The 13,512-nt window shown below is 40.0% G+C and overlaps 1 protein-coding gene and 1 pseudogene across 1 annotated transcript in view; both read left to right on the forward strand.

The window, feature by feature from the left end:
• The window catches only part of OTC (ornithine transcarbamylase), a 70,759-nt gene that overhangs the window by 21,315 nt on the left and 35,932 nt on the right, over window positions 1-13,512 (forward strand). The window contains exon 4 of the mRNA XM_010597752.2: window positions 7,074-7,161. Coding sequence (XP_010596054.1) covers window positions 7,074-7,161 — 88 coding nt within the window. The remainder of the gene's footprint in view (window positions 1-7,073; window positions 7,162-13,512) is intronic.
• LOC111752785 (thymosin beta-4-like) lies at window positions 10,614-11,692 on the forward strand (annotated as a pseudogene).

Genomic DNA, 13,512 nt, shown 5'->3' on the forward strand with positions numbered 1-13,512 from the left:
TCCAGAACTTACAGGGATCTGTGAGGAAATGAAAGAGCAAAATAAGATTTATTTTCCAAAACAGAAATTAAGAAATTAACAGAACAAAACCTTTGTCTAAAAATATCTGATATAAAAGCACAAACGAATAGAACAGATGCAAGCAGACATCTCTGGATTAAGGGCAAAGACAGAGCGTAGCCTCATTCCTCTGCTCCCCTCCCCTCAGCAATGACAGCTTCTGGGTGGCTTTTCAGAACCTCTGATGCCTTCCTGAAGCACTTCTTGCCATCTAGGTCTGATAAACTGGTGAACGTTTGACCAGTTTGGACTGGGGTCTGAGGCTTCTTTTTTGTCAGTAACCAGAATTGCGGAGGCAATTTCTTCCCAGAGGCAATGTTCCCCATTTTATCTCTTTCAAGATAGCTGGAAGTCTTGGACTCTTGTTTGTTAACATTCTCAGTGATGCCTCTTCCTAACCCCACCTCAGAAGCCCAGGCTCTCTGTGAATCTTGTTTACAGTATAAAGAAGGAAATGGAAGGGCAACAGACTAATCCTGGGTTATTAGAGCAGAATGAGTTCTAGTCAAAGAAAGAGTGTAACTTGAAGCAGACCTACCAGGAGGTCTTACACTTTGTTTGAAATCTTCCTCCATATCCCCAACCCTTAATGGAACTCACCCCTGTAGGGACATAGCAGGTGCACAATAAATACTTTCTTAATAAATGTGCAGTATGCATGTTTGTTTGGCTGACTTTCCCTGATTATAAACCAATTAAGTGCTCAAGAGTGAGTATATGCATCACTAAACTCCATTAGCTCACTTTACAGGTAACAGAAATTTCTATTCTTCCTGTTAACAAAATAAAGAGATATTTGCAAGTGAAAAGAATGGGGTCTCTCTCCAGAGTCAAAAAATTCTGCTTTGTTCACTGAACAGGTATTTATTGAACACTTACTATGCATCAGTCATTATTCTAGGTGCTTGGGATTAGTACGACAGTGAACAAAAGAAAGGAAATCCCTGCCCTCATGGAGCGTATATTTTAGCTGGGGACACAGAGAATAAACATAATAAGTAAGTCAATGGTATAGTATGCTGAAAGGTCGTAAGTGCTGTCAACAAGGAGAATGTGTGTGGAGCTGAGGGAGAAGTCTATAAGCTGTTACTGGGAATTTGGCTTCTACGCTGAGTGAAATGGGGCACCACTGGAGAATTTTGAGCAAAGAAGGGACATGATCAGACTTGCATTTTATAAAGATTTCTTTGACTGCTCTGTTGAGAATATTCCACAGGGGAGTGGAAGGAGGGAGACAAGATAGAAGCAGTGAAACCTGCCAATAGGCAACTGCGTTATTCAGGTGATAGAGGCTGGGACCAGGGTGGTAGCAGTGGAAGGGGTGAGAGGGACAGATGTGGATATGTTTGGAAGGGAGAGTCAACAAGATTCCTGATGTACTGGGTAAGAGAAAGAGAGACATCAAAGGTAGCCTCAAGGTTTCTGGTCTGAGCAACTGCGAAGGCTTCAGATGGAGTAGGTTGGAGGGGAAGATCAGAAGTTCAGTTTTGGACATAATGAGTTTGAGATGTCTATTAGACATAGAAGTGGAGATGCTGAAAAGACAGTTGGATAGGAGTCTGGAGTTTGGGAGTGTGAGAGATCTGGCCTAGATATATTTGGGAGTCACCAGCAAATAGATGGTATTTAAGCCCATGGAACAGGATACAATTATGAAGGCAGTAAATATAGATGGAGAGAAGATGACCAAAAACTGACCCTGGGGCACACCAACATTTTCAGGTCAAAGAGAAGAGGAGCAATCAGCAATGGGGACTGAGAAGGAACAACTACCAAGGTAGATGTTAAAGCAAAGAGGTGTGGTGTCCTGGATGTTGTGTGAAGAAAATTTGTCTAGGAGAAGGTAGTGATCAACTTTGTTAAATTCTGCTAAGAAGGATGAGGACTACAAAATGGCCGTGAGATGTAGCAACATGAAGGTCATTGGTAACTTTGGCGAGAGGACTTTTGGTGTGTGGGGGGGCAAAGCCTTATGGGAATAGGTTTGAGGGAAATGAGAAGAGAGGAACTGGAGAGAGAAAGAATAATAAACAGTATTGCTACAAACGGAAGCAAAGAGATGAAAGGATAGCTGGCAGGGGAGGTAGGGCTCAGAGAAAGTTTTTTTTTTTTTTTAAATGAATGAAAAAATGAGAAGAGTCTCTTCAAGATGTAGGTTATGTAGAGAAGAAAGGGAAAAATTACCAGAGCAATATCCTTGAGTAGGCAGAAAGGGATGGCCTCTAGTATATGAGAGGAAAATATGAGAGGAGGTACTGGCATTGCATAAGGTGTGGAAAGTTAATCTATGCTTCACAGGCAGCAGGAAGACAGAGTATATACCTGTGGGTATAGATAGCTGGCAGGTACGTAGATGTGATGATGGAGTCTGGAAGTTCTCTTCTGATTGCTGTAGTTTTCGCAGCGAGGTAGGAAGCAAGGTAATCAGTTGAGTACTGGCTCTATTTTCAAAATATGTCAAAAATTCAACTACTTTTTCACAACTTCAGCTGCTTTCACAGTGGTCCCAACTATCAACTCCCACCTGGATTTTTGCAACAGTCCCCTAATTGTCTCCCCGCTTCTGCCCTACTACAGATGTCCTGTTAAAACGTAAGTCCATTCATGTCACTCCTGTGGGCCAATCTTCCAATGGCTTCCCATTTTATTCAGAAAAAAGTGAAAGTTGTTGCTTCCTCCCTACCTTCCCTCTGCAATTTACCTCCTACCACTTTCCTCCTCACACTCTCTGCACCAGCCACACCAGCCTTCTTGTTGTCCCTTGAACCCACCAAGCATGTCCCTCCCTCAGGACCTTTACATATGTTCTTTCCACTGTCCGGCATGTTCTTCATCGCTCACTCATGTACCTTCTTCAGATCTTTACTTAAATGCCATGCAATTATGGGTCTTCCCTATCCATGCAATTTAAAATTACAACTCCTATTCCTTATATTCCCTACCCCCTTCCCTGCTTTCTCTTATAGCACGTATTAGCATCTAATGTACAATATTTTTACTCATTTAGTTTATTATCTATATCCACTAGAATGTAAGCTCCATGCAGGTAGAGACTTGTATCTTATTTACAGTGTTCTCCCCAATGCCTAGAACAGTGCCAGGCACATATTTGTAGAATGAATGAATGAACTTGAGAATCATGCTGTCAGATCCGAACCTGTTGTAGTTACTCCACGGAGTCAGGATGGACTACTCCCCCTCCACCCCAAATCTGGATCAACCATTGAAACTGATGTTAACACACATGCTCACAGAGGATAGTAAAAGGTTTATTACTGACATAATGAAGCTTTCTAGGGAGAGCAGGCCTGGTACCCAAGCTGTTCTGAACATGTCTTTTTTTTTTTTTTGGTACTTTAGATGAAGGTTTACAAAACAAACTAGTTTCTCATTAAATAATTAGTACACATATTGTTTTATGACTTCAGTTAACAACCCCATGACATGTCAATACTCTCCTTTCTAAACCTTGGGTTCCCTATCACCAGCTTTCCTATCCCCTCCTGCCTTCTAGTCCTTGCCCCTGGGCTGTTGTGTCCCTTTAGTCTCATTTTGTTTTATGGGCCTGTCTAATCTTTGGCTGAAGGGTGAACCTGAGCTAAAAGGGTGTCTGGGGGCCATACTCTCCGGGTTTCTCCAGTCTCTGCCAAGCCAATAAGTCTGGTCTTTTTTTGTGAGTTAGAATTTTGTTCTACCTTTTTTTCCAACTCTTTCCAGCATCCTCTATTGTGATACCTGTCAGAACAGTCAGTGGTGGCAGCTGGGCACCATCTAGCTGTACTGGACTAAGTCTCTGGTGGAGGCCATGGTAGATGTGGTCCACTAGTCCTTTGGACTAATCTTTCCCTTGCATCTTCAGTTTTCTTCATTCTCCCTTGCTCCTGAAGGGGTAAGACCAGTGGAGTATCTTAGGTGGCTGCTCATAGGCTTTTAAGACCCCAGACGCTACTCACCAAAGTAGAGTGTAGAATTTTGGTCTGAACATATCCTGAGAGAGCAGGGAAATGAGACAGGCTTGGGGTTTTATTGTAGTTAGAGGGTGGGACTGGGGTGAGGGTTCCCACACAAGGGCCAGAACTTGTATGGTTTGACACTCCTACTGATGCCAAAGGAAGACTTTCTTATCAGCTTGCCCAGATGTAAAGCAGAAGGGGAAGGGGGAATGGTAGGCTTAAAAGCTATCAGCAGTCACACGTCAAAAATGGAGTCAGACTCTTTATTACAGGACCCATAGCAAGTAGGACTGTTTGAGTGTTGCGTAGTAAGAGATTTTCTATGATTCTGCCTGGAACCAAGAACGTCATATCTGCAAGGGATTTTAGGGCTCTAGGAAAATTGCCTTATTTTCCAGATGAAGAAGACTGAGTCCAGTTCTAACACCTTACCCTGTCTCTATAGATCACAATGTAAGCTGGCACAAGGGCTGGCTCCCCTATGGCAAGGCCTGGGACTACAGGGACTTAAAAATAATCTTGTACAACTTTTAACACCCTTTGACTCTTAGAATCCCTGTCTAAAATGGTGATAATAATATTTACTGTCTACTTTGTCAGGGTGAGGGTTTCAATGGAAGAATGTTTATAAAGTGCCGGCACATGGTAGTGTTTTGTGAATTGTCGTTGTTAGAGTCAGAACACGGCGGCCTCTAGCTAGAAACCATTTGGTCTGGGCATACTTAAGGGGACAATTTGAAGTATAAATTAGGCAGAATACAATGATTTCTTTTTACGCAGTAGCAGAAATGAGGACTATCGTTTCACTGTGGGGTTTTTGAGGTTTACTTTTTATGATGAAAGTTTTCAAATAAACAGAAAAATAGAAATATTATTACAGTATAGCAGCATCTCAATACCCCTTAACATCGATCTAACATGTTAATATGTTGCTGTCTTAGTTATCTAGTGCTGCTATAGCAGAAATACCACAAGTGGTGGCTTTAACAAAGAGAAATTTATCCTCTCACAGTCTAGGAGGCTAAAAGTCCACTCCTAGAGTGCTAGCTCTAGGAGAAGCTTTCTCTCTTTGTCAGTTCTGGAGGAAGGTCCTTGTCCTCAATCTTCCCTTGGTCTAGGAGTTTCCCTATGCAGGAACCTCAGGTCCAAAGGATGCACTCTGCTCTTGGCGCTGCTTTCTTGGTGGTATGATGTTCCCATGTCTCTCTGCTTGCTTCTCTCTTTTATACCTCAAAAGAGATTGACTTAAGACACAACCTAATCTTGTAGATTGAGTCCTGCCTCATTAACATAACTGCTGCTAATCATCGCACCTCATTAACATCATAGAGATAGGATTTACAACACATGGGAAAATCACACCAGATGACAAAATGGTGGACAGTCACATAACTTTGGGAAACAAGGCCTAGCCAAGTTGACACACATTTTTGGGTAACACAATTCAATCCCCATAACAGTTGCCTTCTTTGATTCATCTATATATTTTTGTTGCTGAAATATTTTAAAGTAAATTAAATCTCTAATGACATTTTATTTCTAAATATACCAGTATGCATCATTAAAAACAATAAGGATATTTTCCTATTAGCTACGATATCATGACCACACCTATAAATATATAATTTCTTAATATCATTTAATGCCTTCCATGTTCAAATGGTGTCATTCAAATTGTGTTAAGGCTTTGGTAGGATGTTTCAGGAGACCATAGGTCCAATTCTCCTTCATGGGTGTAAAACTCCTTGCCCCCCAATTCACCATGCAATTAACAGATTCCTCTTTTATCATGGAAAACAGATGGGATTAACAAATTATGAATATGGTACATTTCCCAAAAGATAAATCAGGCATATTACATTAAGGAGGAAAAAAGTAATGTTTTCTAAATTCCTCAGACAAGTCTCTACTAGGTAAGCTTATTTGCCTTTTCATTATGTATTAGAGAAAGCCTGCCCACTGAACCACCTCAAATGAGATGGTAAAGTGCTGATTAGATATCACCACTGCCCATAACTTTGCCCCAGGGTTCTTCTTATGCCCACAGAGTTTAGCTGTGGTTTGGGGCAGACGCATCTGTGTGTCAGCCTCCTCAGACCAGTGGAACATGCTGTGAGCGTGGGACAGGAGCCATTCTCATCTGCTCAAGGATTTGCAATAATCTCACATTCCAATGATGTGTGGAAATGGTAATATGTCAGTGATGCTTACTTTAGTCTTGGTTGGAGCGTTAAAAAAAAATTAGGATAATCCTTTGACTTTTGCTGACTCTTAGTGACCTGAAACCTCCATCTCAATGCTTATTTTACTTTCAAACTTTGTAATTAAGGTATAATTTACATATTGTAAAATGTACAGCTCTTAAGCATACAGTTCAGTGTTGACAAATGTATATACCCATGTAACCCACAGCCCTTATCAAGGTTGAAAACATTTCCATTATCCCAGAAATTTTCCTAATGCCCCTTCTGAGCCAGTCTCCCTTTCCTGAAGCAACCACTGTTTTGATCTGCCAATCTAGGTTGGTTTTGCCTGTTCTAGAACTTCAAATAATTGGAATCAAACTGTATGTACTCTTTTGTATCTAACTTCTTTTGTTCAGCATAATGTCTGTAAAATTTATCCATGTTGTTGCCTGTATTAGTATTGGTTCCTTCTTATTGCTGCCTAGTATTCCACTTTATCCATGAATCCATGATATTCCATATTCTTACTGCAGTTTTTCCATTCCCCTGGATGTACATCATAGTATATTTTTTAAAAAGCCAAGCATAGCTCCCAAAAGGGAGCAACATTCCATCCCTTCATCGCCAGGTTCTGAACAAGAGAGTAGCGGAATGGGCACACACCTGAAGGACGGCTGAGTGCTTGTGCACAAAATTTCATCTACTTCCCTCAATTCCACATTTTGCTTTGCCTGGGAATTCCCTTTCAGAGAGGTGGGACAGCTTTAAAGATTTTGATTTTTTTCAATTGAGATAGTGCCAATTCCTCGTAATTTTGTTTCCCACTTTAGGCCTTTTTTCAAAATACTTCATTTTTCTTTTTCTTTCATTGCAGGCTTTGCACTTCTGGGAGGACACCCTTGTTTTCTTACCACACAAGATATTCATTTGGGTGTAAATGAAAGCCTCACTGACACAGCCCGGTTTGTAAATCTTTTCTTCTCTCCAAAACTTATTTCAGAATCTGATGGATAAATTTCAAAAAGAAAGCATGCTTATCTTTAAATAATGGTTTTCCCTCTCAGTGCCCTTTGTACCCTTCTCGCATCCCCCTCTTTCTCTCTTTACCTAATACTCTGAATGTCTCTCCCTCAGCTTCTAGCCTCTTTCCATGGGTTAAAATAATTTTTTTTTTTACTTAGCAACTTAAAGTATCAGTTCCAAATCTAATACTCAGAGTTTCTTACCTGGGCAAGGTTCTATTGTAAAATTTTGAATTTAGAGGAACTTGGATATGCCCAAGCGTAAGTTACATTTTATACTCGAGCTAATGGAGGTCCAGGGAAATTGACTTGTTCAATAGCTCGTAACTAGTTAATATCAGAATATGTAATATATTAACAGCCAACATTTATGGTGCATTTATTATATTGCAGACAGCATTCTAAGTGCTTTACTCATTTAATCCTTCTAACAACCCAAGCAGTTTGACATAAAGAGGTGAAACAACTTAGTCAGGGACATCTTAACAGCTATAACACAAAATCTCAAAATGTCTGCGACGTAACACAGTGCCGATGTTCCTGATTGGTGAGAGGGAAAGATAGATTTGTATGGTTGTCCAGGGACTCTGGCTGAGAGTGGCTCTGCCATCTTTAGCACGTGGCCTCTCAGGTCACCCTGGGTGTCCTTATCCAGTCAGGAGCTAGGAGAAGAGAGCATGGAAAAGGCATACCTGCTTCAAAGCCATCTTAGCAGGGGAGTGGCACACATCACATCTACTCACATTTCATTGCCAAGAACTGTCACTCACTCGTTGCTAGTTGAAAGACAAGGTAGGAAAAGGCTCTTAACCACTATACTATGTTGCTATGAGTTGGAACCGACTGATTGGTACCTAACAACAACAATATGAACATAGGACCCCTGACTCCCCATGTAATCAATGCTCTCACCATTATGAGACATCTGGATGAAAAACTCAGAACAAATGTCTTTGTTAAATATTTTGCCCTCAATAGGGAAAGCCAATGATTTTTTTTTTCTGAAAATGCTATGCCATAAAGTAATTCCTTGCAGACACTGTCGGCTTTTTATAACAGCCACCCCAGCATGTATTAAAGTATCCACCTCATTTGATTTGCTGAAAAGATTTCAAATAACTTGTCTTTAAACCTTTTAGTTATGGTATTTCAAATGAGGCAATGTTGGTATTAAGAAAAAGTGTTGTGTTCGTTTTCTGGATGCAAAGGATAAAAAGAATAAACATACATGAGCTTTTCTTCCAAATGTGTTGCCACTGAATGGGATTATTGTATCTGTCTAATAATTCTGCTTGCATAAAAGTGAAATCTACTTTATTCAAGAGCAAATATTACAAAGCTAGCTAAGGGATGAAGCTAGGATACAACCAGGAGAGAAGGCTCAGTGGGCATCCTCCACATAGGACCAGGTGAATGATGGTAAATGAGTCATGTGTGAGCTAGTGGTTGGAAAAGGGTTCATCCAGTTGGAGCATTCAAGGAAGAGTTACGGAGTATGGACTGGCAGCTAGAAAGAGATCGAGGCCCAAAAATCAGCGGAGTGGACAAGATCCTAACGAAAGAGACAAATAGCTAAACGTCGGTTAAAAGCTGAGGATGAATATAAACAAGTTCTACAAGTTCTTTTCTGTGCTTGCTCTCCAGGCAATAATTCCCACTCCAAGTCCTTACTTAGAGGAGCTCTACACAGATCCTGAGCGGAAAAAATATGCTCACGAATTCCAGCATGACTAGGAACTTTTGAGTCCATATAATTTGTTTCGCTGCTACATGGATATATGGATACACATGATTAGATCCATATAATTCCTTCCAATCATTCCATCTTTCCATTTCATCCCAAAGACTCTGAATGAAAATAATAGCTACTCCTTAAAGACTGTCTACCATGGGCCTCTTATGTTATTATCTCCAAATTTTTGCAAAAACTTTGCAAGGTAAATATTATTGGCCTAGTTTTATACATAAGAAAACTGTGGCTCAGAGAAGTATCAAAGGTTAGCAGATGATTGAGTCAGGATTTAAATCTTTTTTTTTTAATGGCCATGTTGTTTTGACTATATCCTACTGCTTCTTCTATACAGTCCACGAGAGAGGCAGAGAAATAAGTCAGAGAAAGCATTAGCTTGTGTGTCGCGAGGTCTCCAAGACCACCCATAGGTTCAATGACTCAGTAGAAGAACTCACAGGACTCAGCATATACTGATACTCGTACTCATGGTCATGATTTATTACAGAGAATGGATACCAAGTAAAAAAGCTAAGGGAAAACGTGCCTGTGGTGAAGTCTGTGGGAACTAGGTGAACACTTCCAGAATTCACTCCCCGTGGAGTCACACAGGACATTGGCATGTGTGAAATGTTGCCAACTCAGTGCTTGAGTTTCAAATGAGCAATAAATAAATAAATAAATAAATAAAACAACCCCCAAATACCAGGTTTTTTGGTGGGGGAGCTGATCACGTATCACCCTCTGCCTGGCACATACCAAATTCCAGGCTCCCAGCAGGAAAGCAGGTGCTCAGCATAAACCATATTATTTGCACAATATTGTTTATGGCACACTGAGCCATTCTGATCACTTCTGGGAATGGTGGGAACCCTATTAAAATTCATGGTCCCAGATGCTATCCAAGGGCCAAGTCTGGCAAGCAAGTCTCTCAAAGGATAGCAGTCAGGCCTGCTGTATTAATTCTTTAGAATTCAGGAGACTTGATAAAATGAGGACAAACTGATCCTTAGTTTGCTTCAACTCTATACTCTCAAATGCATGCAGATTTATTATATATAAAGTAGTAATCCTTAAACAGAGGTATATCCCAATGTAAACTGTATATGGACCTATGCAGAGTAATTTGGATGGAGATAGAGATGGGAGGTAAAGAGATTAAAAATTATAGGAGTTATAAAACTTAGTATAAGAATTATATTGGGAAACTTGTTAAAAATGAAGAATCCTGGACCCCACATTCAGAAATTCTAGTTCTGCAGGTCTCTCATGGTGCCTTTCGTGTGCCATCAAGTCAATTCCAATTCATAGCGACCCTATATGACAGAGTAGAACTTCCCTATAGGGTTTCCTAAACTGTGATTTTTATGGGAGCAGATTGCCAGCTCTTCTCTCCTGAGGAGCCACTGGGTGGGTTTGAGCTGACAGCCTTTCAGTTAGCAACCAAGCGCTTAACCATTGCACCAACAGGGCTACTGGGAATCTATATTTCAGTAAACTTCCCAAGTGATTCTGGTGCAAGGGTGAGTGGACCACACTTCGAGGGAACCTGAGTTAACAGGTTATGTGGGCATCCTGGGCTGTTGTGCTATGAATCTAGGCAAGTGTGGTATTGAAGGGAACGGCAAAGAAAAGATGGCTAATGAGGGATTTATACGGATTTATGACAACTGATTGTGAAGAGCGAATTGACAGTCAAGATAAAAGTGATTCCAGATTTATTATACACATACACAAAGAAGCGGGTAAATGAAAGGGGTTTCTTCTTTGGGAGAAGCCGATTGATAGATTAGGTATTGGACATATTTCATTAAAGGCTGAACTTCCAAGTGCAGATGTCCACAAGCCACTGAAGATAAAGACTAAGGACCTTGGGTGAAGTTGAGAACTTGAAAAATATAAGCTCAATGGTTTAAAAAAATAATAAAATAAAGATCTCCACAGTCTCTTTGTGGGAGAACTGCAAGGGGTTGAACCTTGAAGACAGGAACAGTTAGAGAGGAGCAGGAGGAGAACCTCGGGATACAAGAGAATAAAGATAGTGCAATATAAGAAGAGGCTGAGATGGGAGATGTGGGATGTCAGGGAGGAGGGGGAGAGCAGCGACTCTGAAAATCTGACTTTCTCCTGTGTACCGAATTACTGTGTCTGCCAAAATCTCTGACAAACAAGATATGGCTGAGATTCAGAAATTCAATAAGCGTAAATTGAAGAAGACAAGAGAAATTCACTGCCTTCCATGGAAGCAATTGACCAGGGGAAGCAAGGAGGTGAATCTTAATATCTACCCTGTCGATACGTACCGTACAATCCATAGCACTTACCTTCTTAGCTTTTTTGTAGAAGTTTAACTTTGTAAGATGCAATGAGATTGGATAACATTTAAATGATGGCACTACCCTTTCAAATCAAGAGACTAGTGCACACCTGACACTGATTGAAGATGTTGCCTTTTCATCTGCCTGTATGGCTGCTTTGGGGACCTGGTGGAATTAAAAGTGGTTGCAGGTTGGTGAAAGAAGAACCTAAGGGAGAATAAAGTAAATGTAGAAACAGGGAAAAAAGGAAAGAGGGAAACTGGAGCCTGAAAGTTGTTAAATGCATCTATCACAGTGTCACTTATTTGTTCAAATGATTTAATTATTCATTTTTTTCAAAATGTTTATCAAATGCCTAGTTTTTCTCCAAGTATTGATTAAGCGCTGAACACAGTGTTAAGGCAGACAAGATCCTGTTCCAGTAGAAATCATATTCTAGAGGGGAGAGGCATTCACTAAACAAATAAGTAAAGCATGAAAATTACAATAAGTACTATGATGAAGCTAAAGCAGGATGAGCTGTCGGTGGGGATGGGAGCTACTTCAGACTGGGTGAGGGTCAGGGAAAGCCTCTCTGATCAGGTGACACTGAAGTTGAGAAGTCAATGAAAAGACCAAGGCAGGCACGCAAGGCCGTCAGAAGAACATCACAGGCAGAAGGAACTGTTGGTGCAAAAGCTTAAGGCAGGAACAAGCTCAATGTATTCAGGAGCAGAGGGAAAGCCAGCAGTACTCTGAAATATTCATATAAACATATTTTAAACCTGAAATTTAAAAAAAGTACCCTGATGGGTGGGTCCTCCATCTCAGCCACCAAAGAAAGAAAAAGGATAATCAGATCAAACAAGAAAAACTTAAACATTCAAAATAAAATGTATTGCTTTTTTCTTCCTTGATTACAAATGTAAAACCTGTTCACTGTAGAACATATTACAAGGGAGTATGAAATGTAAGAGGTGGGTATTATTTGATGACATTATAAAAGTTCAGTAGAGGGGTCAATGTGGTACCCAGTGTTAAAAAAAATGCTTCTTCTGAAGAAAATGCCTCAGTTTCTCACTCACTTCAATGTGGCTTGTACAAACCATATGTACCTAAGAAGTTTCTCTTGCAATCACGTTGTTTACAATATGTTTTTAGGGACTGTCTGTTGTCTCCCAGTTCCTACCTTAGGAAAAGGTTGTATGTAAGCTCTCTTTATTCCCCAGTAGTTTGATTGTTTATTTATTCAAATTAATGACTTCATAATTTTTGTAAAATTATAAGTGGCTAAGAACCTGGCAATATGGCAAAGTATAAAGAAGAAAGTTAAAAATCACCCCAAATAGCACCACCCAGAAATAATAGAACTTCGTATCTTTCTAAGCTTAGGTAGGTAGATAGGTAATAGTTAAATGATAGGATAATTTTAAGAAGCTGTAAAATGGATCATTCTGTTACTTATTAATAAAGCATATTATGTTAATTTTGCTTGAACTTGAGAAAGGAAGGAAGGAAGGAAGCAAAAAAGAGGAAGAAAAGGAAAGTGCCAGGGCTTACAGAGTTAAGTCCATAATAAGTGGTTCAAGTTATGTTAAATGAAAATAAAATTGAAGGAATTTTTTTTAACTTTACATTAATATTTCTTTATCCTATGAAAAAGAATATCATTATTTTAGGAAAATATCATTTCCTAAAAGATCCTTCTAAGATAAGAAACAAAATTATTATTTTGAGTTATTTTAGAACATATATGTATTAATTTTAGAGAGTAGACGAACCATTTCTACATTTTCTTTCAGGTCAAAATTCGTAGATTAAATCCCCTCTACTGCAATATTTAGTGTGGTTTCTTTTTTCTGGACTGAACCCTCTCTGAGACAGCAGTTGGTACATGAGTAGGGTTTACATCTTGCCCTCTGGCATGCATGTGCCTTATTAAGGCATCTGTAGCACCAGGAAACCCTGGTGGCATAGTGGTTAAGTGCTACGGATGCAAACCAAAGGGCCGGCAGTTTGAATCTGCCAGGTGCTCCTTGGAAACTCTATGGGGCAGTTCTGCTCTGTCCTATAGGGTCGCTATATGGCACTGGGTTTTTTTTTTTTTTTATAGCACTTTGTACTTCTTCCTTATTGGGGCCTATCAATAGAGGTGTTTTTAATATAGGGAATTGGTTAATATAGGTGTTTGGGGCTTAAAAGACAAAGAGAACACTGACGTAACCAGAGATTATAACTTCAGGAAGTAGCTGCCACCCCTAGAGT

This window comes from Loxodonta africana, chromosome X, assembly GCF_030014295.1.
Source record: "Loxodonta africana isolate mLoxAfr1 chromosome X, mLoxAfr1.hap2, whole genome shotgun sequence".
Lineage (NCBI taxonomy): Eukaryota > Metazoa > Chordata > Mammalia > Proboscidea > Elephantidae > Loxodonta > Loxodonta africana.